Below are 24,685 nucleotides of genomic sequence, written 5' to 3' on the forward strand. Positions count from 1 at the left end.
TCCCTCTTTTTCTGTTGTTTGGAATAGTTTCAGAAGGAATGGCAAAGCTCCTCTTTTTACCTCTGGTAGAATTCAGCTGTGAATCCATCTGTTCTGGGCTTTTTTTGGTTGGTAGGCTATTTACCAAGCAAATGGAAAGCAAAAAAAAGCAGTGTTTGGAATCCTAATGTCTGATAAAACAGACGTTAAATCAAGAAAAATCAAAAAAAGACAAAGAAGGACATGACATTTAATGGTAAAGGAGTCAATGCAACGAGAGGTATAAGTATCCTGAATATATATGCACCCACTACATATATATGGAGCACCCAGATTCACAAAGCAAGTTCTTAGAAACCTATAAAGAGACGTAGACCCCCAGATAATGATAGTGGGAGACTTTAATACCCGTTGTCAATATTACACAGATCAGCAAGACAGAAAGTTAACAAGGATATTCAGGACTTGAACTCAGCTCCAGACCAAACAAACCTTATAGACATCTACAAAACACTTTCTGTGTTGATCTCACTGGGGCTGCAGACCAGAGCTATTTCTATTTGGCCATCTTGCCAGCCACCAAGAAGGATAACTTTATGAATGAAAGATAGCTTTATGAATGTGGAGTGGGGAACACTTTTCAAACACAATACCAAAAGTGTTAAACCATAGAGAGTAAGATTGATAAAATAGGCTACATTCAAATTAGGAATTTCTCTTCCTTAAAATACTTTATTAAGAATGGGAGAACATATTTCCAGTACATATAATCATCAAAGTGATTGTATCCAAAATATATAAACAACTTTATATGTAAATGACTAAAAACAACTAGTTAAAAAAATGGGAAAAGATAGGAATAAGTTCTTCACAAAAGAAGATATCTAAATAGATAATTACCATGCAAGAAATATTAACTTTCTTAGTCATCATCAAGATACAAATTAAAATCATAATACTCAAAATAATAGCCAAAATTAAAGGGAACGATTATTTGAATTTTTGGCAAATTTTTGGGGCCTCCGCAGTTCTCATATATTGCTGGTGGGAGTGTAAATTGCTGCAGTGGCTTTGTAGAATTGGCAGTATCTAGAAACTCCCAGCATACTAATATCTTATGATTTAGCAGTTCTACTCTCGCCTGCATAAATGCATATGTATATGTGTTCGTTGAAAGAGGTATAATAGAATGTTCATGGCAGCATAAATTAAAACACCTAAAAGTAGAAGTAAGTCAGTTATTTATCAACAGTAGGATGGATAAACTAAGGCAAATTACTGCAATGAAATACTGCACAGCAATAAGAAATGAATCAACTATTGCTGCATGCAATAGCATGGAAGAATTTCACAAATAATATGTTGAGTAAAAGGGACAAGCCACAAGATAATACAAACTGTATAATTCCATTTATGTGAAATTCAAAACCAAATTAATTTTTGGTGTTAGAAGTAATGATAGTGATAATATTTGACAAGGTGAACTTTGGGAAGCTACACAGGTTTCAAAGGCGCCAATAATACTTAGCTTCGTGATACAGGTGACAGTTAATTAAGTGTGTTCACTTTGTGATATTAAAGCTGTGCTTACATAATTAGCATACTATGTGTGTTAAGGAATTTTCAGATAATTATGATTTTTTAACTAGCATAATCTATGTATTAAGCTATAAATACAAATGGCATTAATTGAAAGAATGATCATGGTAATTGACAAGTTTAAAATTAATCTAGTAAATTGTGTTGTAAATAGTGTTGTAATATATACTTCTTTAATGATAAGCATATATGTAATATAATATACTATTAAAGTAACACTGACAGATTTCAGAAGTAACCTTTTCAAACATGTTTTGAGAAGTTGGAAGTTAGTAATTTTTGGAGTGGAGAATTATGAAGAGTGGTTTATTTTAGCTAGATGTTTCAAGTGAAAAATTTTAAGTATTTTTAAATTTTATACATAAATCTTGCAATGTACATTCAGCTGGTAACACTGAAACTATACTGTGTGTGGAGAAGCTTTGCCTTTGATAATAGTAAAGGCAATAAATATAATTTTAAAGTATATCTGTCTTCAAGTTTTATGAGGTGAAAGTATTCTTTGATGTTGCTCCAGTAGTGCTTTCTTGGATTACACATACACTTAAATAATGACATGAGAAATTTCTTTACAGCTGCCTAATTCGGATTTTGGGTTTCTACTAAAAAGTTTAAAGAAAAAACAGTCTAGGGAGAAAGAAAAAAAGAAAATAACAGTAAAAGCAAGTAATTTTTTTTATGAAGTAGCTTGTTTTTCTTTGTTGGTATGCATTAATAGAGAATGTACAACATATAATAGAGTTAAATTCTATTATGACCATAGTAAATTAAGCTTTTTTATTAGAACATTTTAATTTGTAATAATATCCATTTGCTTTTTTTTCTTGTTTATTTTTTTAAAAACTCAAATGAGCATTGTCATTCACCAGCCATGTTTCCTGTTGTTTTCTTTAAGCTGATTCTACTTGCCTCTGTGTGTGAGTTTATGTGTATGTCTGCAGCATGTACTATTATTAAAATAACACCAATAGATTTCATAGGTAACCTTCTAAAGTAAACTTAGTCCACAAAATAGGTTAAAGAAATAATTTGGCATTCTAACCATGTGTCTCTAATAACAGACACCGACTAATGCGTGAAACAGGATTTTGAGTTACTTGGGCCTGAAAGCATATGTCAGTGTCCCAACTTCTAGCTTGATAATTAACTCATTAACTTAGCCACAAATCCAACAACCCATTTGTATCACTCTGCTCCATCATGGCCTACTTGTGGTTTCCCTAGCATACTAAGCATATGGCTATCTCAGCACTTTTGCTAATACCACTGCTTAGATCTGTATTTTCCGGGCCGGGCGCGGTGGCTCACACCTGTAATCCCAGCACTTTGGGAGGCCGAGGCGGGTGGATCACGAGGTCAAGAGATCGAGACCATCCTGGTCAACACGGTGAAACCCCGTCTCTACTAAAACTACAAAAAATTAGCTGGGCATGGTGGCGCGTGCCTGTAATCCCAGCTACTCAGGAGGCTGAGGCAGGAGAATTGCCTGAACCCAGGAGGCGGAGGTTGCGGTGAGCCGAGATCGCGCCATTGCAGTCCAGCCTGGGTAACAAGAGCGAAACTCCGTCTCAAAAAAAAAAAAAAAAAAAAAAAGATCTGTATTTTCCAGCATCTTCCTTTGACTCCTTCCCTCAGTACTCAAGTCTTTGTTTAAATACTGCCTCAGACATGCATTGCAACTAATAATCTCTGTATAATAATTCACATCATTCTCTATTCTTATTCCCTACTTAACGTTTTTATAACACTTGTTACTATCTGATAGTCTGTTTTATTTATGTTTTGTACAGTTCTCAATAAATACAAGATCCACGAAGAAACTTAATTGGTTTTGTTTCACTACTGTTTTTCCAGCACTTAGAGCTATGACAGATACACAGTAAGCACTGTATAAATATTTGTAGTTAGAATGAATGAGTGGGTCAGTGAAATATAATGCATAGTCTACATAGTTCAGCCCTCAATCAGCGCCACAGAATTTATTTATTGTCTAAACAAATATAGAAATAACAAATATTATTTCTAGCATGGTTCTTTTTATAGGGATTGGTGGTATATTTTAAATAAGCTCAAATATTATACAGCAGACTTCAAAACTTCTTGTTATTTTTTAAAGGAGGACAAAAATGCTAAGGGGAAAAATAATATACATAGTTTTTAACTTTGTCTTTTATGAAATAATTAAAAATAATCTTCATTTCAAATTGTGTTTTGTCTTGTCTTTGATTATTTTAAAATATGATAGTATTTAAATATGGTAGTAGTGCTCAAGTGCCACTTAAAATTGTATATTTATATTGATTTTGTTTGTTTTCCCATTTGTATCTGTTTCCTCCCCACCCCACCTTTTCTAAAGAACCCAACTCAAGTCGGAACAGCTCTTCAGGTTTTCCATAACCTTGGAACTTTGAAGGATACTATTACCAATGTTGTGGATGGATATTGTGCTACTTTAGAAGAAAATATCAACAGTGCATTAGACATAAAAGTTTTGACTCAGCCTTCCCAGTCAGCTTTGAGAGGTATGGATGTGGTTTTATATTTAGCTTCTTTATTTATTTATAACTGAGAAGTCCTTTGAATAGTGTGTGAACACTCATGTTTCAAAGCAATCTAATGACTCATTTTTTTTTGTAGACAGAAAATGAGAGAAGAAATTATGTTTCAGAATTTATTTATATCTTTTTTGTCTAATCAGTGAGTTGAACTGGCCAATTGGTATATTCAGAACTTCTAGATAAAGATCCATAAACTGTAGCATCATTTAGTTGAGAGGAAACAGATGCAAAAAAAAAAAAAAAAGAACATATTTTTCTTCTAAAATCCTTATGTACTTCTTATTGAGACTGAAAATATTTTTTAAGGAATGCCATCTCTACCTTAGCTTTCTGGACTTTGCTTTATGATAATCCTGGTACCCAGGAAAAATAGTGACTAACTGTGGAGATAGAAACTGATGAAATTCTTGGGAACATTACAACTATAATAATGTCTAAACAAAACTATTAAAGGAAGGTAGAGTCAAGGTAGTGAAGAGTAGGCCTTCATTAGCAGTCTGTAAACCTTTTTCTATGAAGACATACCTGATGATATTTACATACACACACTTCTCCATGAAAGAAGATAAAAAAGACCACAGATTACATCCACCCTCACTTACTTGCTGGCACCCCGTCTCCTCATTTTTCCCTTTATATTTATTCTTCTTTCCAGTTGGTAGAGATGAACTATGCTTTCTCCCAACAAAGACCAAGCACTCTGCAATTGTATTAGATCCCATCACTCCAAGGTATTGCTTCAGCAGATGCCTTCTTTCCATCAGGTTGACAATGTATCTTTCTTTGCATCTGTTTCCCTTCACATACAGTTGTGTTATTGTATCTCCTTTTGCTTAAAACAAGTTAAAGAAATATATCTTGATTTCTTTCTTCAGCTCTATGACCTATATTTTATTTTTCCAATCTTCAGGAAAACTCCCCAAAAAGTTATCTATACTTAATGTTTTTGGTTTTTCTCCTCTCATTTTTTGAAGGCACTCTCATCCATCCCAGGGTTGTTCTAAAGATAAATTGAATAACTCATTGACTTAATAACAGTTCCTGATCCATAGATAATAGTAAAAAAAAGTGGCTATTTATTATTTTTAAATTTTTTTTTAGATTTTGAATTTTTTATTTAAAAAGTAGAGATGGAGTCTTGCTATGTTGCCCCAGTTGGTGTTGAACTTCTGACCTCAAGTGATCCTCCTTCTTGGCCTCCCAAAGTGTTGGGATTACAGACATGAGCCGCCATGCCTGGCCTATTATTATTTTTATATTTGCTATATAAATATGACCTTAAGTAATACTGAATATATATAACTTATAAGTTGTACTAGATAAAAAGAGATAAAAGAATCTTAGGTCTTAAAAAGAGATTTTTAAAGGTTAGCCCTAGCCTCTGAATAGGTTTATATTGAAACTATTCCAGAAGGAGATCTTTGAAAAGAAATTGCCAAAGGAGATTTTACTCCTAGCTTTTCCCAGCAATTATTCTCAGAAAGTTCGATACAGTGTTTAAATTTCCAGGAGCAGTTTAATCTCATTCCCTCTTGTGTTGTCAAGAATAAGGAAAAAAAAAATGAAAGCAGTTATTCACATGCTGTCAATCCTAACTTATGCCTCTTTTGTTGAGAGAATAGAGTTTAAAGCTGCCTTCTTACCATGTGTTGACAAGTGGATACCATAATTTAACAGAGAAACCTTAAGCATCAGTTCTTTATTATTTTCTTTAAAAGAATAATCATAATTATTTTTTATTTTAAAATGTTTTATAGACACTATTACTGTTAATTTTCTGATCTTGTTTATGTTGAGGTTATGTAGGAGAATGTCCTTGTTGGAAATACACATTAAAATTTTCAAGAATGATGGGACTTCATGTCAGTAACTTACAAGTGGTTTAGGGAATTTGTTTTTTGCAATACTTAAAATTTTCTGTAAGTATAAGATTATTTCATAATTTTAAAAATACTTAACATAATTGAATTCTGTCAGTGTGTGTTTCTGAGAGTGAACGGCTCACATCTGACAAGTATCTAACAGAGCCAGTACACAGGAGATTGACAGTGGCAGTCATGAGTGTGATGGTGTATGATGTCATTTTCAATCTGAGACTTCCTGAGAACTAAAGTTATACACACACACACACACACACACACACACACACGCAATACATTACAATTTTAAGGATAAAAAAATACATAAGAAATAAAAAGCCTGTAACTCAATAAGAAAAAGGTAAACAACCCAAGAGAAAAAATAGATAAAGAATATGAAAAGGCAGATCACAGCAGAACACATTCAATAAACATGTGAGAAGATGTTCAGCCTCTTTTTGGAGGATGAAACTAGTTACTAAGGAAATACAAATTAATCATCACATTGGAAAATCTAAGACAGATCTAACTTCTGGACAAGAGCAGAAACTCTCGTAAACTATAGAAGGAGAATAAAATGGTTCATCCACTTTACTCAATTTTATTAATTTTATCTCTAAGGTGAATAATTTGTTCATCTTGTGATGTTATACTTTCTAAGAATATACTGCAGGGAAACTCTGGCATTATATATAAGGATTTGTGTTACCTGCCCATCACTGTGGCTCATGCCTGTAATCCCAGTACTTTGGGAGGCTGAGGCGGATCACTTGAGGTCAGAATGAAACCAGCCTATCCAACATGGTAAAACCCCCTCTCTATTAAAAATACAAAAAAATTAGCCAGGCATGGTGGCACATGCCTATAGTCTCAGCTACTTAGGAGACTGAGGCAGGAGAATCGCTTGAACCTGGGAGGCAGAGGTGTAGTGAGCCAAGATCCTGCCACTACACTACAGCCTGGGCGACAGAGCAAGACTCAATCTCAGAACACAAAAAAAGATTTTTTGTTACCTCATTGTTGACAATAGTGAAAAAGTACAAACAATGGATAAACTAGTTTGTTAAGGGGATTAATACACAACATTTAAATTAACAACTTTCCCGATATAGATAATGGTCAAAAACAGTACATAAAATAGTTGCAGAAACATACATACAGCATGATACCAATTTAAAGCCTAAGAACATGACAGACTATAATAAATTGTTTGTGCACATGCACATATATGCTAACAGTGTAAATACATGGATTGGAACGATGATCAACAAATTAAAGATACCAATGCTGGGCATGGTGGCACATGCCTGTAATCCCAGCTACTTGGGATGCTGAGACAGAAGGGTCACTTGAGCCCAGGAGTTTGAATCCAGTCTGCATAACATAGCAAGACTCTGTCTCTTAAAAACAAACTACAAAACCCAATACCATTACATCTGACAGCAGAGCAACAGAAATGAAACCAGCGAAGGAGGGAATGAGGAAACTTCACTTTAACGTTGTATTTCTTAAAGCTTGGTGGTTAGTGTTCATAAAGTTACTCTATATGCTTTTTATATGTCTGAAATATTTTAACATTAAAACATGAATATTAAGTCAAACAGTGAAGAGAGATGATGATGATGTTACAAAGCAGACAACACCGAATATCCAAATTTCATCACCCAGAAACTAGTTGTTACCACACAGTGAACAGTAGTCCATGCATTTATCTGTGCATTGTATGTTGTAGAAGGACAAATGGAGAGGCATAAATGGAATTTTAAGATACATACTTTTAAAAAATACCTTTTTATTATAAAATAAAACTTAAAGAAAAACATAAATGAAACATGTAGATTAATGAATTATTAGAAAGTGAACACTTCTAGGCAAAACCAGCCATCCAGAATCCTCCTTATTTGTTTCATACCAATCATAACCAGTCCGTCTCTCTCCCATGTGTAACCATTATCCTCACTTTTATATTAATCACTTCCCGTGTTTTTCTTTTTATAGTGTTATCATTCGTATGTGTGAACTTAAGCACCATAGTTTAGCCTCACCAGTTTTACAAGTATACTTTTAAAAATAAAATACTTTTATTCTTTTGAATTCAACAGAATAATTAGAAATTTATGTGAAATCAAGGACTTAATGAATTTTTGATTAATGCTTCTTCATAAGAAATACTAGATCTTAATTGATACCTCTAAATTTAAAAGTGAGTGAAAGATTACAAAAAAAACATAAGAAATTGAAGTCATTTGTTGTTAAGTCTCTTGAATCTTTACTACTAAATGTTGGAAATAGGCATACTTAAACTTTTCCCTACCCACCCCTCATCCTCATTTACCTGTTGTTAGCTATATTATGTTTGAATGATTAATGTTTTTTTCATTTTCTTCTATTTTTAAAAGATTTTAATCTCTGGTTCTTTTAATAGGACCTCTGCATTTCTTTTCTCTTTTTTTTCAGTAGCTTTAGGGGTACAAGTGGGTTTTGGTTATGTGGATGAATGGTACAGTGGTGAAGTCTAAGGTTTTAGTGCATGGTCACCCCAGTAGTTTACGTTATACCCAATATGTTGTTTTTAGCCCTCACTTCCCTCTCACCCTCCCATTCTGGGTCTGCAGTGTCCGTTATACCACTCTGCCTTTTTGTACCCATAGCTTAGCTCCCACTTATAAGCGAGAATATACGATATTCAGTTTTCTACTCCTGAGTTACTTCACTTAGCATAATGGCTACTTGTTCTATCCAAGTTGCTACAAAGACATTATTTCATTCTTTTTTATGGCTGAATAGTATTCCATGGGGTGTGTAGACACACACACACACACACACACACACACACACACACACATGGCATTTTCTTTACCCACTCATTGTTTTATGAACACTTAGTTTGGTTCCCTCTCTCTGCAATTGTGAGTTACACTGTGATAAACATACACACGTAGGTGTCTTTTTCATATATGACTTCTTTTCCTTTGGGTAAGTACTCAGTATTGGAATTGCTGGATCTAATGGCAGATGTACTTTAGATGTTTGAGAAATCTCCATACTATTTTCCATAGAGATTATACTGGACCTCTCCATTTCTATATTCATTTCTCCCTTGGCTGGATATCATAATCTAGTTGATTTTTCAAAAATGTTTCATGGGTACTGTGCTCTCTGAGTCCTTCCATAATTGGTGGTTTTTTTTGCTTTTATGCTTATATGATTTGGCCAGGTATAAATTTTTATATATACTTTCTTTCCCTTAGAATTTTGTGGCTCTTGGTGACCCAAAAACGAATGATTCTCTTCCCCCACTGAATTGGAAAATGAGACACAAATTTAGGAGACAAAAAGATGATAATTATAATGTTAGTTTTATTATTGTTAAACAATTGCACTGAAGGCATAGCTTAGATTTGTAGCCAAATGGATTTTTTAATATATCACCTCAAAATTAAACTTATTTCCCAATTCAGCCTTCCCCACTATATTTACCACTGGTAGAATGTTGGTCAGAATACTCCATTTATACATGCAAAGCTTCAACAAGAAAGAAAGGATGGGACTGAGCCAATTCTCAGTTTCTTATTCAGATTCACTCATCACTCCTCTTCACATGGGGAGGGTTGAATAAGAGGTAGGGAAAGAAGGCAAGAAAGTTATTTTAGCTGAAGTCCCTTTATGTGAAAGACAAGGCCAGGAAAATAAAGAGTCCGATCTAACATCAGACATTCCTTTACCCACTGCTGGGTTTTAGTGTTATATTAGAGAATTACGAGACTAATCAGATTTTTATTGCCCACTAACTGACTTGCTTTTTCTTGGCTATCCAGATGGTTTTTCCTTTATCTTTGAAGTTTAGTAAATTCTTTATAATATGTTACAGAGTTGAATGCTCTGTGTCAGGTTTTATTTTTTTTCCTGAGTTAAAGTATGTTCCCTTTTATATAAAAGTTTTCTTCCATTGTATATTGAATGTTTTTCTGTTCCATTTGTTTTTTCCAGGAATTTTATGCATATATTAGATATTCTTTGTTTTTGTTTTCCATGTCTCATATCTTCTTGCATTTAATGCTGGGCATATTGTAGAAGAGAGGGTATCGTGAATGTGGAAGTCTGATTCTCTTAATATTTGCTTGGAGTTTTTTTCACTCGGCTTCCATTGTCTTTATATTTTACTGCATTTTGTATTTTTCCTCTTATGTATTTCACATGTATTACTACTGTCTTTTCACCCTTCCGTCTTATAATTTTTTGTTTTTTCTAATATGGTCCTAATCGCTGTAATATTTTTCCAGTATATTTTCAGTAATTACGTTGAGACAGTGGAAAACTGAGTATCTCTTCCTGTTATTTCTTTGCTGATCTATGTTTATCATTGCTTTTAGCTTACATTCCTTTTTTTGCTCCTTCCTGCCCCCCTCCCCAGTGTCTATGTTAAGTTCATTGTTGCTTTGTTTCTGATGATTATTTGTCATCAAAAGGTGCTAGCTATTCATTGAAGAATAGCGTAGGAATGGCTGAAGGGAGATACCTGAAGCAGTCTGCAATTTAAATTTGTTGTCTAGAATAACAATTTGCCAGTTTCTTACTTCTTCTTGGGAGCACATCTGTCCTCAAATGTTGTACCATTGAGAAGCTTAGAATGGCTCCCAGTAAAGCTATTTAAGCTTTTTCTGTGTTGAATCCTAGCATTCTCAGTATCTTTTTTCTTCATCTCACTTTACCTCCAGTAGTCTCCCCATGCTCAGGAGCTAATTCTTAAACAACATGAATATTCACTTTGTTATGATTTTCCTTCAACTTTTCCTTTTTTGTCATTTTGCAATGTTGAACATTTCCTGGACTGTCCATATCTGTAGATCTCAGCTCTAATCAAAGAATCCTTACATAGCTTGGGCACATTCTTATAATTGGGTTTAAGAGCAATTTGTTTCTTGGCAATGATCTAAGGGGTCAACTCTCTGGTTCCTTCTTCATTTTGATTTATCTACACCAATTGGCATGCATGCTTCATAATCTCAAGTTTGAATTTTGTTTGATTCCTTGTTTCTTTGAAGTTGACATTTTCTACCTTTGGTTTGATTTTCTTTTCATTGGCATTCAAGGAAAGAGAGTAACAAAATGATTTTACTCCACCATCATTAACTAGAAATTGTTTTCAAGGTTTTTGGTTTTTTTTTTTTTTTTTTTTTTTTTTTGAGGGGAACTGTTAGTTTCTTTTATCACTTTTAAATAAAACTTAAGAGACTATTTTGTTTCTTGAGCCTATTAAAGCTAACTGATAATGACAGTATCTTGTATTTTTGCTTGTATTTAAAAGAATAATAGGTTAATGGGTTTCATAATTATAATAAAATCAAGTCATACATATTCTAGGAATTTGACTTGTATTTTTTAGTATTCATAAAGGCACTATATACCCTTTTCTCACTGTTACGAGTTCATTCTTTATATAATATGTGAGACAGATTGGTAGAGTATTATCCATTTCCTGTATACCTTCCCTAAATAGTCTTTGCGTAGCACTGCAAATATTCTAAAAATTCGTTAGATGCAGAGTTCAAACAGGTAGTATCTATATTTTTAAAGCCAACATCTTTCTCATAGATTTTTTATTTTATTGCTTGCTACTATTATCAGATGAAAGAAATAACTGCATCTGTTTGCTAAAGGTACATGCAATTCTTTTTTGAATTGTTGAAAAACTAGAGTGAGGCAGGTTACACACACAGTGCCTCTGGTTTTCTTTATTTTGTCCTCTGTAAAAGCAGGGATATAGACTGTCTAACCAGTGGTGAGCTCTTCAACTGCCTGATATTTAACCTTAGTTTGGAGTGAAATTTATGACTTTTAATTGGTGATTAAAATTTCTATTTTTTATGTGGAAACATTTCAGACCTCTACATATAGTTTCCTGTGCATATTACATACAAGAACATTCTTAAACAGTCTCACTCTGTAGAAATTTAGTATTGATCCATTAATATTATCTAATGTTCAGTTCATACTCAAAATTTTATTCCCCAAAATGTTCTTTGTATAAGTTGTTTTTCCCCTGACTGGAACCAATCAGGGATCATGCTTTTCTATTGACTGTCTTGTCTCTTTAATAAAAAAACAGCACCATTGCCATTTTTTTGTTTTTTATGGCATTAACATTTTTTTGGAGAGCCTCATAATCTGAATTTGCCTGGATTTATGTGATATTTTCTTTATGACTAGCTTCAGGGTAAGCATACTGGTGGTAAGATGATGTTGTGTATTTTCTATTACATCCTATCACGAAATAAAATTATTTGTTTGTTTTATTATTGCTAATGCTAAATTAGATCACTAAGTTAAATTGGCATATGCCAGATTGCTCCTTATAATACGACACTCTTTTCTTTGTAATTAGTAATTTATAGGTGCATACTTTGAGACTATATGATGAATATCTTGTTTTCTATAACATTTCACTTAGTGTTTTGGTATCCATTGATACTCTTCCTCTTTATTATTGTACTAGTAGTTGATTTTTTTTTCTAATTTTGTCATTCTTTTTGCATTTATTAGCTCATACTCTTTTGTAAAGAGGATTGCCATCCTTTTTAAACATTTGAGTTTCACTATGTACTCATGAATTATTTTTTAATCATTGTTTGATAATTTATTACTATCAGTATTATTTTGGATGGCCAAATTATCTGAAATTTGTGTTGTGGAAGCCCCCTCCAGTCAACTTCATGTATCCTTTTGAAAAATTTTGTCTGTCTTCAAACACTTTATTGCTCACTGGTACAATATCTGCCAGATTCACCTTGTATTTTCGCTTCTTCAAATATGAAATCACCCTTTTTTCCACTGAATCCTGCTTGTTTTTATTGGAGAATGGTTTTAGAAATCAAAGTTTGGATACTAGATGTGCTTGTTATTATTGAGGAATCATTGTCTCTCTGCCTTTCCAGTGGATAGAGTTGAGAAATACCTCTAATCCCCGTTACTGATTTGTGTCTTCATTCTGTTTACATTGAGAATCTTATTTTGCTTTGTTCCAAAATATACCTAAACTAGTTTCAGGATTACTGCTTCAATACCACATCCAGCAAAAATCTATTAAGTAAAGTTAATTTCTTTGTAATTTTTTTTTGTGTGTAAATGTATCTCACTAAAGTCAGAGTTCTCTGATTAAAAATTCCATGAATTGAAATTGTTTTCCTCTTGTGTGGTTATATTGTCAATTTGGTATACATATTGTTTCATTTGTTTTGTTTTGTTTTATATTCAGTTTTAGGGGTTTTTTTTTTAAAAAAAAAAGAAAGAAGGGACATAACACACACATACACACACGCGTGCCAATACACAGGATAAAGGGAAATTAGTGAAGATGGTTTCCTACAAGGGACATGAGAGCAGTAGGAAACAGAGGAAGACTCACCTCCATCCTGGCACCTTTCACCTATTTCATTTCCCACCATTCTCACACTCCTTCAAGGAAACCATTTTCATCAATTTCCATTTCATCCTTCCTGGGTATGTGTTGTTTCCCTTTCTTTCTTAAACATAAAAGGTTAAGATTCTTACAAGAGATTATTTCCTAAAGAAGGAACTTCTCATTTTTTAGTTTTTGTATGCTTCTCATAATAATGCGTATGTATTTTTACTTTTGGAAAACTTTGTTTTTCATATTTCTTTCTCACTACTAACCAGGGGGTCCTGGACGATCTACCATGCCAACCCCAGGAAATACTGCCGCTTTGCGTGCTTCACTCTGGACCAATATGGAGAAACTTATGGATCATATTTATGCTGTTTGTGGACAGGTAAATATTTGAAGGAGTGGAAAGAACGTTAATATGTTTTAACTCCTGGTTATTCCAAGTTGTGTGACCTTGGGCAGGTTTTTTAACCAATGAGCATTCAGAATAACTCCACTATCTGATTAAATTTATGTAAAGGTTGGCATTTCCCTTTCCTTGCTTTTTCTTATGCCTGAGCTTTACATTTGTTTCATTTAAGGTACAACATCTACAAAAAGTACTGGCCAAGAAGAGAGATCCTGTTTCTCACATTTGTTTCATTGAAGAAATAGTTAAGGTATGTTTAAATGAAAATATTTTTATATCTTTCTTGTACAAAACAGGAATATATGAACCAGCATCATTTGTGTTACTACCTTACAGAGTGGTTACATGTCAAATGGCAATAGAGAATCATATTTCTTGACAGCTGTAAATGTTCCTTGCAATATAAATGGAATCATGGGGCCAGGTGTGGTGGCTTACACCTGCTATCTCAGCACTTTGGGAGCCCAAGAAGGGTGGATCATGGGGTCAGGAGTTCAAGCCCAGCCTGACTAATGTAGTGAAACTCGTCTCTAATAAAAATACAAAACAGGCATGGTGGCGTTTGCCTGTAGTCGCAGCGTCAGTAGGCTGAGGCAGGAGAATTGCCTGAACCTGAGAGGCAGAGATTGCAGTGAGCCAATGCATTCCAGCCTGGGCAACAGAGTGAGACTCTGTCTCAAAAATAAATAAAAGTATTTGTATTTGTTTATGGAGTAGATGCTAGCAATAGTACTATTTATAGATTAATTTCTGTAATGTACATACTAATTTCTCATTTTCTGTTATATAAGTGCTTTTAAATGTTCCGCTAGAGAATAAGGTGAAAATTTTTGGTAAATAAGACATTTAAATAGAAGTCATTATAATGTGTTTACTGAAGGTTGTTGATTTTTCCCATAAAGTACTTTGCTGTATTTATTTTTTATATTCTGAGATCTTCCTGTCACCCACCAATCTGCTAGCCCCATAAAAATTCCTTCCATGCATAGGAATCCCTGATTCTACATTTTACTCATTATATTGATGTGTTTTTGATAATGATTACTAGCACAATGATTGTACCGGTCATTAAATCCTAACCTCTAGTAGCCCAAAGAAAAAAGTTCCTTAATTTCCAACATCATGGTATAGGTAATTTCCTTTGTTAATCCACAATATTAAATATTTTGTATACTGTGTGGAAAGTCTCCAGGACTGTCCCTCAGGTTTCATGATTTATTAGGAGGATTGACAGGACCTGGTGTCACAAGATCCTTAGGGTGTCACTTCACCAGCCAGAAAACTCTGTGGCCAGCAGCCCTTTCTGCCTGAGTATTGCTCATGCCCACTGGGCTCATTCTGCCTACTTGGCCCAGCAGGCTGCACATTGCTCGCACTACCGGCCCAGACTCCACAACTGCCAAGCACGAACCAGGCACAGAGTAGCAAGTGGTGTGTGAGCGACAAGTGCAGGGTCTGGTCACTGTGCACAGCCAGACGCACTGGCTGCTGTGGCAGGGGAGGCAGCTCAAGGTGCCAGCACAGGTGCTAGTTCCATGTGAGGCTGCAGCTGGACCAGATGTACTGCACATGGCTTTTGCTGCAGGTACCTGCATCTGGACAAGGGGGATGCAGTGACACCTGCAAGCTCAGAGACACCAGGAACTGCAGAACCCCAAAGAAGGTGTCATGGCCCTGGCTCAGGGAGCCCCTGGGCATGGGCTCCCCAAAGGGCCATAGCTCTTTTCTCCTTCTTGTTGTCCACAATGTGGTTAGTGGTGGGGGCGTGTTTCAGCCCTGTTTGTGTTACAGCTCTTTTAGTCTGGCCATGTGGTAGATCCTGAGTTCTTGTCCCACATTCAAGAAGAATGAGGCATGTGGACAACTAGAAGGTGAGCAAGGCAGAGAGGAGCTTCACTGAGTGGCAGAATAATTGTCAGGAGACCTGAAGTGGGTAGCTGTTTCCCACAGGCAGGTCGTCCCCACAGGCGTCCAGCTCTTAGTGGAGAGGAGACCTACAGTGTGTAGTTCCCTTCCACAGACAGATCATTCTGACATCTGTGCAGCCCTCAGTGGAGAGGAGATCTGGACTGGGTAGGTCCCATTTGCGACAGGTCATCCCAACATCCATGCGGCCCTCAGCATAGAGGAGACCAAAAGCAGTTAGCTCTTATCTGCAGGCAGATCATCCTGTCATCTTTGTAACCCTCAGCATAGAGGAGATCTAGAGTGGTTAGACTATATCTGCTGGCAGGTTATCTTGTCATCTTTGTAGCCCTCAGTGGAAAGGAGACTTGGCATGGGTAGGTCCCATTGGCAGACTGGTCATCCTGACATCTGTGTAGCCCTCAGCAGAGAGGAGACCCAGATTAGTTAGCTTGTATCTACTGGCAGATCATCTTGTCGTTTGTGCAGCCCTCAGTAGAGAGGAGACCTGGAGTGGATAGTTCCTATCCACAGGCAGATTGTCCTGTCATCTGGCAGTCTGGCTGAATTGGGGGTTTTTATGGGCTTCAGAAGGGAGGAAGTGTGTGCTAATTGGTTTATGGCTAGCCATGGGCAGGCCTGAAAAAAACACCATATATTCTCACTCCAGTCCGTGAATGGGCAGTTCAGTCCCCAAGCTTCAGGTCCCTGGCTTAAATATAGGTGTTCGCTGGGGACTCGCCCATTTTTGCTCAGGAACCTGTCTGCCTCCTGCCACCATCTACCTGTCATCCACAGCACCCAGGCTGTTCATGCCAAGGGGCACCTGCAGGCCCTCACCGGGCTGCACTCAACACTCCCTCAGCCTCCCTCCCATGCTCATCGGCACCCAAAGTCTGGAGACGGGTGAGGAAGCAGGGAGCTGGTGTGTTAACGCTGCCCCAAGCATGCACACACCCAGCTGAGTTGTGACAGCACCTGGGCTCAGCCTCATTTGTGCTCCAAAATCATATTGGGTGCTGGGAGCAGGGAGAGGCCAGGCAATGGGAGCAGGCACTTTAAAGTCTGTGGAGGCAGAGGGCTTCCCAGGTCCCCAAGAACACAGGGATGTCTGGGTCTGCAACTGTGGCTGGGTGGCTGCAGCTGCACCCAGGAGGGCAGGGCTCTCACCCTCCGACTCAGAAGGGCAGGGCTCCCGCCTGCTTCCCACTGCAGCCAGCCTCATGGCAGCAGCTGCTGCAGACAAGTCACCCCTGCCATCACCAGCATATAGTTGTACTCATGGCTATCATTTGTGGCAGTGAAACGATGTGAAACAAAATCAGCAAAGCAAAAAAAGATGCGTGGGGCAAGGTCTAGAGGAAACCAGATGCAAGCTTCCAAAGAGTCCTCTCCCACTGGAGTTACACATGAACCTCTTGATTCTTCCAACAGCAAGTTACGACAGCATGCATAAAGTGCTGTCGACCGGGAAAACTCAACTTGAGCTTGTGAGTCCAGAGTTTTACCAGGGGTTGCTTAATGACTAAAGACATACCAAAATTCTAGATGCCCAGTAGAAAAGCAGGTATTCAGTATAAACCATATTGTTTGTCACAAACAGTTTAGTTACAGTGAAGAAGTCTTATCAGTTAGAGAATCATGGGGTCCCTCTCAAACTATAAGTTCCTAGATGCTAGCACAATACCAGTCTTGCAGTCAGGATTTTCTGATGGTAGCTATCGCAGACCTGTTATGTTAACTCTTTTGTGCACATGTACTTACATCATTACATGCCTGCTTACTTCACCGTGCTTTCTACTTGGCTTTCATTTGTGTGAAAGAAACAATGAGATGCTTTTGTCAAGGGGTATAGTCACTCATGTTTTGCATTTATTACTAGATGGGATAATTAATATTGGTCCTTCGTATTTACAGTTAAATAACTATACTTGTAGTGTTTTCATTCATTTGTTCTGATTTTGGCTGTCTTTCTATACAAATCAATCTATTTAGCCTTTATGTACAGTGGCCTTATTTCAAGCTTTTGTTATCTAATACTTTGGATACTTTTTATTCCTTTTGAACAGGTTAATATTCTACAAACAACATAAGGACATTATAATGAAACAACTATACTGAGGAGCATCTAATGAAAATATCAAAAATAATACTGCTATTAAGGAGGTTTATGTTTGTAATATTGTTACGTTGGGCAGAGTTTCTATATAAAAACATACATAAATTCTTTTTAACAGTAAAGTATTAAGGTGAATGAACACTGGCAACTTGAACAGACCAGATTTTAAATGCATATGAGGCTGGGCACAGTGGTTCATGCCTGTAATCCCAACAATTTGGGAAGCTGAGGCAGAAGAATATTTTAAGGCCATGAGTTTAAAACCAGCCTGCACAACACAGGGGGACCTCATCTCTACAAAAACTAAAACAGTTAGTCAGGCGTGGTTGTGTACGCCTGTAGTTCCAGATAATCAGGAGGCTGAAGCAGGAGGATTGTTTGAGCCCAGGAGTTCAAGGTTACAGTCAGCTAAAATTGCCCCACTGTACTCTAGCCTGGATAACAAAGTGGGACCCTTTCAGAAAGAAAGAGATAGAAAAAGAGGAAGAGAAAGGGGGAGACAAAGAGAGAGAAAGAAAATGCGTATGAATCGTTACTGATTTAAAAAGAATTGTTAGCAATAGGGATATATGCTTTCCTTTTATTCACCTATTTCATGTACTTAAACTTCCCATTAAAATAAAACCATTAAAGATTGCTCTTTCAGAGACTATTCTTAGGCTATTTAAGAATATATTCATATGCAACACACACATACCTATTTACATTTATATATAATTTTTAATGTAAATTACTGGTTGAAAATTTTTTGATAGTAATATTTATGAAAAAAATTTAGTCTCTCTTGAAATTCAGTGTACCTATCTATAGAAAAGATCAGTCTTTTGTGAAAAGTCCAAAATGTCGTTTCCCCCTGCATACTTGGGAATTCCAGAGCAACAGAAAAATAAAAAAACTCAGAAGAAAATACTTGTCATATATTGCAAAGACAGCACATAAGGTTCTCAATATTTAGTATAATTTATTTGAATAGCCTTTTCCTTTAAATATATCTTTATTATAAAGCTATAAAATATTTTACCAAGTGAGAACATTATTTTTCTAGTTAAGATAATTATCATTGGCAATAGAACCTTTATAACAAGTTCAGGATTTTTAGGATGATTTGGAGACCCTAAGTAATAACCCTCTTGAGTCACTGAAGAGTGATAAGTGGTATCTTTTTGTATTCTGTTTTCAAGGAAAAAGTTATGAATAGAATGTTCTTCTCACTCTACAAGTTTTTCAGTTTTAAGATTTTAAGAAGGATATATCCTGATACTGGAAATTATTTCTAATTTAGTGGCTTAGCCTTTTATACCTGTGAATAAATTTTCATTTATTTAAAAAATCAAGTAAAACAGTGTAAATAGTTCAGGATGAAACAATGTTAGAATTATGCCATGTGTTTTCTACAATATTTGTTTGGAAATTAATCCTTTTTTTGTAAGGCAGTCATTACTAGCAACTATCTTTTCTACATTGGAATCTGCCTATAACAGATTTTTTTAAATAAAAATACTGAAATTTTTTTTTATTCAGAAGCCACCTTTGAGAAAGTAAAATTTTTAATTGCTTACCTTGTTATTTGGTTTTATTTATTATGAGACAGAGTCTCACTGTATTGCCCAGGTGGCTTCAAACTCCAGGGCTGAAGTGATCCTCTTGCCTCAGGCTCCCAAATAGTTGGGAGTACAGGCTTCTACCACCACACTTGGCTAAAATTTGTGCAAGCAATAGTCTATATTTGAAATTCGCTGAAAGCTAAATTAATACATATTTATTGCTTTGCTTTAGAATATGGATAATAATTGATTGATTGATTTCATATCAAGGAGGAAAATTAAGAATGTATTTTCCAGATTTCTTTGTTTTTAAACCATTTGGTTTCAGTGCTTCTTTAGTTCACTGTAAGCTGTGATGAAATTTCTGTATTTGATTTGTTCTTACCAGCTTGTTTTATTTCTACCAAAAAACCCTTTATTTTACATTTGCCTTTGTTAAATAATTTTTGTAATTATTGTCATTTTGTTGGAGTTCAATATCTTGGGTTGTTTTAAAGTTAATTTTTATTTTAGGGTAGCTTTAGATTTATAAAATATTAAAATACTGAAAAATATTGAAAGTACAATGTTACGCATTGTGCAAAAACCATGAAACTATAACATGCTAAGAGCAAGCTCTAATGTGTAAACTGTGGACTTTAGTTAATAAGGTATCAATAGTGGTTCATCAGTTGTAACAAATAGTCGACCATACACAATGCTTTGTGCAGATGTCATGTATCCACCATTCCAGTGTCACACAGAATGGTTTTACTAGTTTCACTTCCCTAAAATTTTTGTTCTACCTATTCATTCCTACCTGACTTCCCTTCTAAACCTCTGCAACCACTGATCTTTTTACTGTCTTCATAGTTTTTGCCTTTTTCAAAATGTCATGTAATTGGAATTATACAGTACATAGCCTTTTCTGAATGCCTTTTTCCACCTAGCAGTATACATTTAAAGTTCCTTCAGTGGATTTTTTTTTTCAGTTTGGTAGTTTATTTCTAATCACTGAACAATATTCCATTGTCTAGCTATACCTCTGTTTATCCATTCACTTATTGAAAGATATTTTTGTTGCTTCCAGTTTTTGCCAATTATGAATAAAGCAACTGTAGACATTATTGTGTGGTTTTCACCTCTTGCTAACCCTTTCATATTTTCATCTGTTTTAGGTAAATATGTAAGAGTTGTGCTTGCTTATTGTATTGTTAGACTATATTTAGCTTAGTAAAAAACTGCCAAACTGTCTTTGAAAGTTGCTGTATCATTTTGTATTCCCATCAGCAAAGAAAGAGAGTTCTTGTTGTTCCCCATCCTTGCCAATATTTGGATTTGTCAGTGTTGTGGAGATTGGCTATTCTAATAGGTGTATCATGTTAACTCATTTTTTAAATTTGTGTTTTCCTTTAGTTTTTTAAACCTATGTTTGTGAAAAAAATTTCCATTAGTTAATGTCCTAAGCCTTCATCTGTAGGAAAAGCAAACTGTCCTATATCTATTATTTGTCTTTATGTATTATATGTTAAAGTCAGTCTGCCCAGATCCCTAAAATATGTTAAAATGGTCTAAAATAATTTACATAAGAGTAAATATAGCTGTTAGCATTTGGGAAGCCAGATCTTAAAAGTCTTCTTTCTTAACAGTTATTCAAGTAGTGTTAAAGGCAGGACAGTGTAGTGATTGAGAATTTTGGCCTGCTATCAGACAGAGCTATGATTTGCTACCACTGTGCAACCTTGGGTAGGTAATGTAATCTTTCAGTCTCAAATATCAGATGAGGATAGTAATAGTGCCCATAGAATTAAGGTATTATGAGGGAAAGTGACAGAATGTAGACTTAATTCAGAGACTGACTTGATAATTTGCTATTGTAATTATTAGTCCAGTCTTTTTTTTTTTTTTTGAGATGGAGTCTCTTGTTGCCTAGCCTGGTGTGCAATGGCATGATCTTGGCTTGCTGAGACCTCTGCGTCCTGGGTTCAAGCCATTCTTCTGCCTCAGCTTCCCAAATAGCTGGTATTCCGTGCAACCGCCACCACGCCCAACTAACCAATCCTGGCTAATTTTGTATTTTTAGTAGAGATGGGATTTCACCATGTCGGTCAGGCTGATCTTGAACTCCTGACCCCAGGTGATCCACCCGCCTGGACCTCCCAGAGTGCTGGGATTACAGGCATGAGCCACCATGCCCATCCCTAGTTTAGTCTTCTTTTTAATGCTGAAACTTTTATGTAGGATTCATAAACTGAACAAATATTGGTTGTAAAGAATCTTGCCATGTGAGAAAGTCCGTTTTATTCAATAGTTTTAATAACATTATATGCTTGTACATTAATTTATGTAGAGTATCAGAAATTTCAATTATTGATCATGCTTCCTTAAACCAATGTCAAGGATTTCCTCTGAATATATCAAATTCATGCCTCACTTTACTAAAGTGAGTGATGACCTAACATGATAGCTTTGTAGCTGTAACAATTTGAAAATGGTTTTTCTTAGTTGTGTTCTGCAGAGTCTTGTGAGAATTATTAATTCTAAAGTATATTCTTTTTTAGCAGACAAAAATATAAACATTTGGACTTACTTTAAAACTTAGCTTTCAGTGTAATCTTTCTAAATATGCCTTGGTTTTTTGCTAAGATTTTGATTTCAGATGACAGAGATACCTGTGTATATTACTATTCAGTCTAATCTTAGGAATATTTAAGGAGGAAAAAATCCCACATGATAGTAGTTTCAGTAATACTTTACTGTTTAGAAGCTTTTACAATAGATGACCATAATTGTATAAAGGATATATCAGAATATAAAGAGGGCATAAATAGTCTGAATAAAAAATAAAACCTGACCAATTATAGCTGGTATAACAAATCTTAGGAACATTTTAGTTTATTATTATTCATTCCTCTCACCTCATAACCTAAGGGGTATTTTACTTTAAATGTGGATCCCTTTGAAAGCTATTTTTTAATTGAGATAACTAATTCTGCTTCTGCATTAATAAATGCCCTGGCTAGCTTATAAAATTAGCCTATTATTTTCAGTTTATATGATAATTTGAAAAGATACATTTATACATATCCATATTATTTTAGCATTGTAACATTGAATTTTTTTTCTCATATTGTATTTTTTATGGTTTATATGAATGGATGCAGTATTTCATTTTTAAATTAGAATTTTGGGTTGATAATTAAACATTAAAAAATTCAATTTTGGTATCTTTAAATCCAGTTAAGAGTTTTATTATCACTGTCTAATCACCAAGACTATATGATACTTTGCTTGAAAGTGAGTGTAGCAAATTATTGACAAATTATTAAGTATCTACACATTGGAAAACAAGTTGTAGATTCTTATCTGCAGGATTAAGCCAGCTTAGCAGTGTGGGGGATTATAGATATGATACTTTGATTTTCTAAGCCAGCAATTTTTATCATTAAATAGAATCTGTAATCATGTGTATACGATGCATTAAGCTAAATTTGGAGAGCATTCAGCATTTCCAGTTGCAGTAGTACTAATGAGAATTGTAACTATGAAAAATAATGTGTTTTATTTTGCCCTTTTAGACATATCAAATGATTTGAAAATAGCATTAAAGACTCTAATCCAAAAATTTAGGACATCCAAATTTGAAATCTTTTTAATATTATGAGAAAACTGTTCAACTTATTTATCTGTGGAATCTCAATTTGATTAAAATATTGAATAGGGATAAACCAAATAGATTTCTAAGTCAGGTATTATTAGTAAATACTCTTATCTGTAAAGGTTAGAAGATTTCTTGTTTTACTTGTATGGGGACCAGATATTCTTAAGGGCTCTGTCACTACAGTATAAACAAATTCTACATAAATTAGAAAAACGTAATTTATTATTAAGCTTGCAAAACAATAGAATATTTGAGGGCCATCCATACATATACAGATACACGTAAAGGTAAAATAGTTGGACCTGTAGTGAGGATTTGTGAGTGATAAGTGAATGCACAAGATGGGGTTGTTTTGAGGTCAAATATCCGTATCAGTGATGGTATCAATACTCTGTGCTTTGGGGCTGTAGCTAGGTGGAAGAAGAAACTTGAGAGTCTTGCATTACACTGAGACCTGGGGCATGATCCTCAGTTGGTAACAACATGTCACTCCCATAAGAAACAAATGCAGCTGCTCTGTAGAGAAGCACATTTTTAGCTTTAGCCATCAGAATTCTTATACTAAGGTTGGACAAATACAAGCTCACAGTAAAAAAAACTGCCAATCTTAGAAACTAGAAGCTGTGATTGAGAGCTGAGAAAATAAAAACAATGCAAAACGGATTTTAGATTCCTGAAGAACGTCTCAGAGATGCTATGGATTTCAGATAGAATTATCTGATAAAGAATATAAAGTATCTGTACGTGAAATACTCTAAAATATGGAATAAAAAATTGAGAAATAAGTGACTTAAAAATGACTAGGTAGATCTGAAAATGAACCAATAGAAATGAACCAATAAAAATAAAGTTGTTGAAGTAAAAGAGTCGGCAGATACATTAAACACAAGATTACAAAAAACTAAAGAGAGAATTAGAGGTCTGGAAAATAGAATCAATGAAATTATCCAGAATGCTTCATGAAGACTAGGTTATGAACAATATGAAGGAGAAATTTGAAAATTATGGAGGATCTGATAAGGTTTTAGTAGAAGGCTTATATTAAAATTGGAAAAAGAAACCCAACAAACTATAAAAGAAAATTTGTATAATCCTCTCAATACATGCAGGAACAGCGTTTGACAGAATCCAGCATCTGTGTCTGATAAAAATTTCGCAACAAGCTAGAAAAATAAAGGAACGCTTTCTCAACCTGATAAAAGGCATCTAAGAAAAATGAACAGGTAAAATCAGACTGGGTGCAGTAGTTTCATGCCTGTATTACCAGCACTTTGTGAATCTGAGGTGGGTTGGATCAGTTGAAGTCAGGAATTTGAGACCAGCCTGGTCAACATGGTAAAACCCTGTCTCCACTAAAGCTACAAAAATATCAGCCAAGCATGGTGGCTGATGCCTGTAGTCCCAGCTACTTGAGAGGTTGAGCAGGAGAATCACTTAAACCTGGGGGACAGAAGTTGCAGTGAGCCGAGATGGCACCACTGCACTCCACTCTAGGCAACAGAGTAAGACTCTGTCTCAAAAAAAAAAAAAAAAAAAATCATATTTAATGGTCGAAACTTAATGTTTCTCTTCTACAATAGAGAAAAGACAAGGATTTCTTTTTGTTTTCACTACTTCTGTTTAATGTTGTTCTAGCTAGTGGAATAGGCAAGAAAAATGGAAGGATTC

The 24,685-nt window shown here is 35.2% G+C and overlaps 1 protein-coding gene across 4 annotated transcripts in view; it reads left to right on the forward strand.

The window, feature by feature from the left end:
- Nucleotides 1-24,685, forward strand: part of COG5 (component of oligomeric golgi complex 5) — a 367,675-nt gene that overhangs the window by 200,774 nt on the left and 142,216 nt on the right. For all 4 annotated transcript variants that reach the window (XM_032275697.1, XM_032275699.1, XM_032275701.1 and 1 more), the window contains exons 8-10: nt 3,935-4,100; nt 13,673-13,785; nt 13,982-14,059. In XM_032275697.1, the coding sequence (XP_032131588.1) occupies nt 3,935-4,100; nt 13,673-13,785; nt 13,982-14,059 (357 nt within the window). The remainder of the gene's footprint in view (nt 1-3,934; nt 4,101-13,672; nt 13,786-13,981; nt 14,060-24,685) is intronic.

Source organism: Sapajus apella, unplaced genomic scaffold, assembly GCF_009761245.1.
Source record: "Sapajus apella isolate SASKATOON/1434 unplaced genomic scaffold, GSC_monkey_1.0 scaffold7, whole genome shotgun sequence".
NCBI lineage: Eukaryota > Metazoa > Chordata > Mammalia > Primates > Cebidae > Sapajus > Sapajus apella.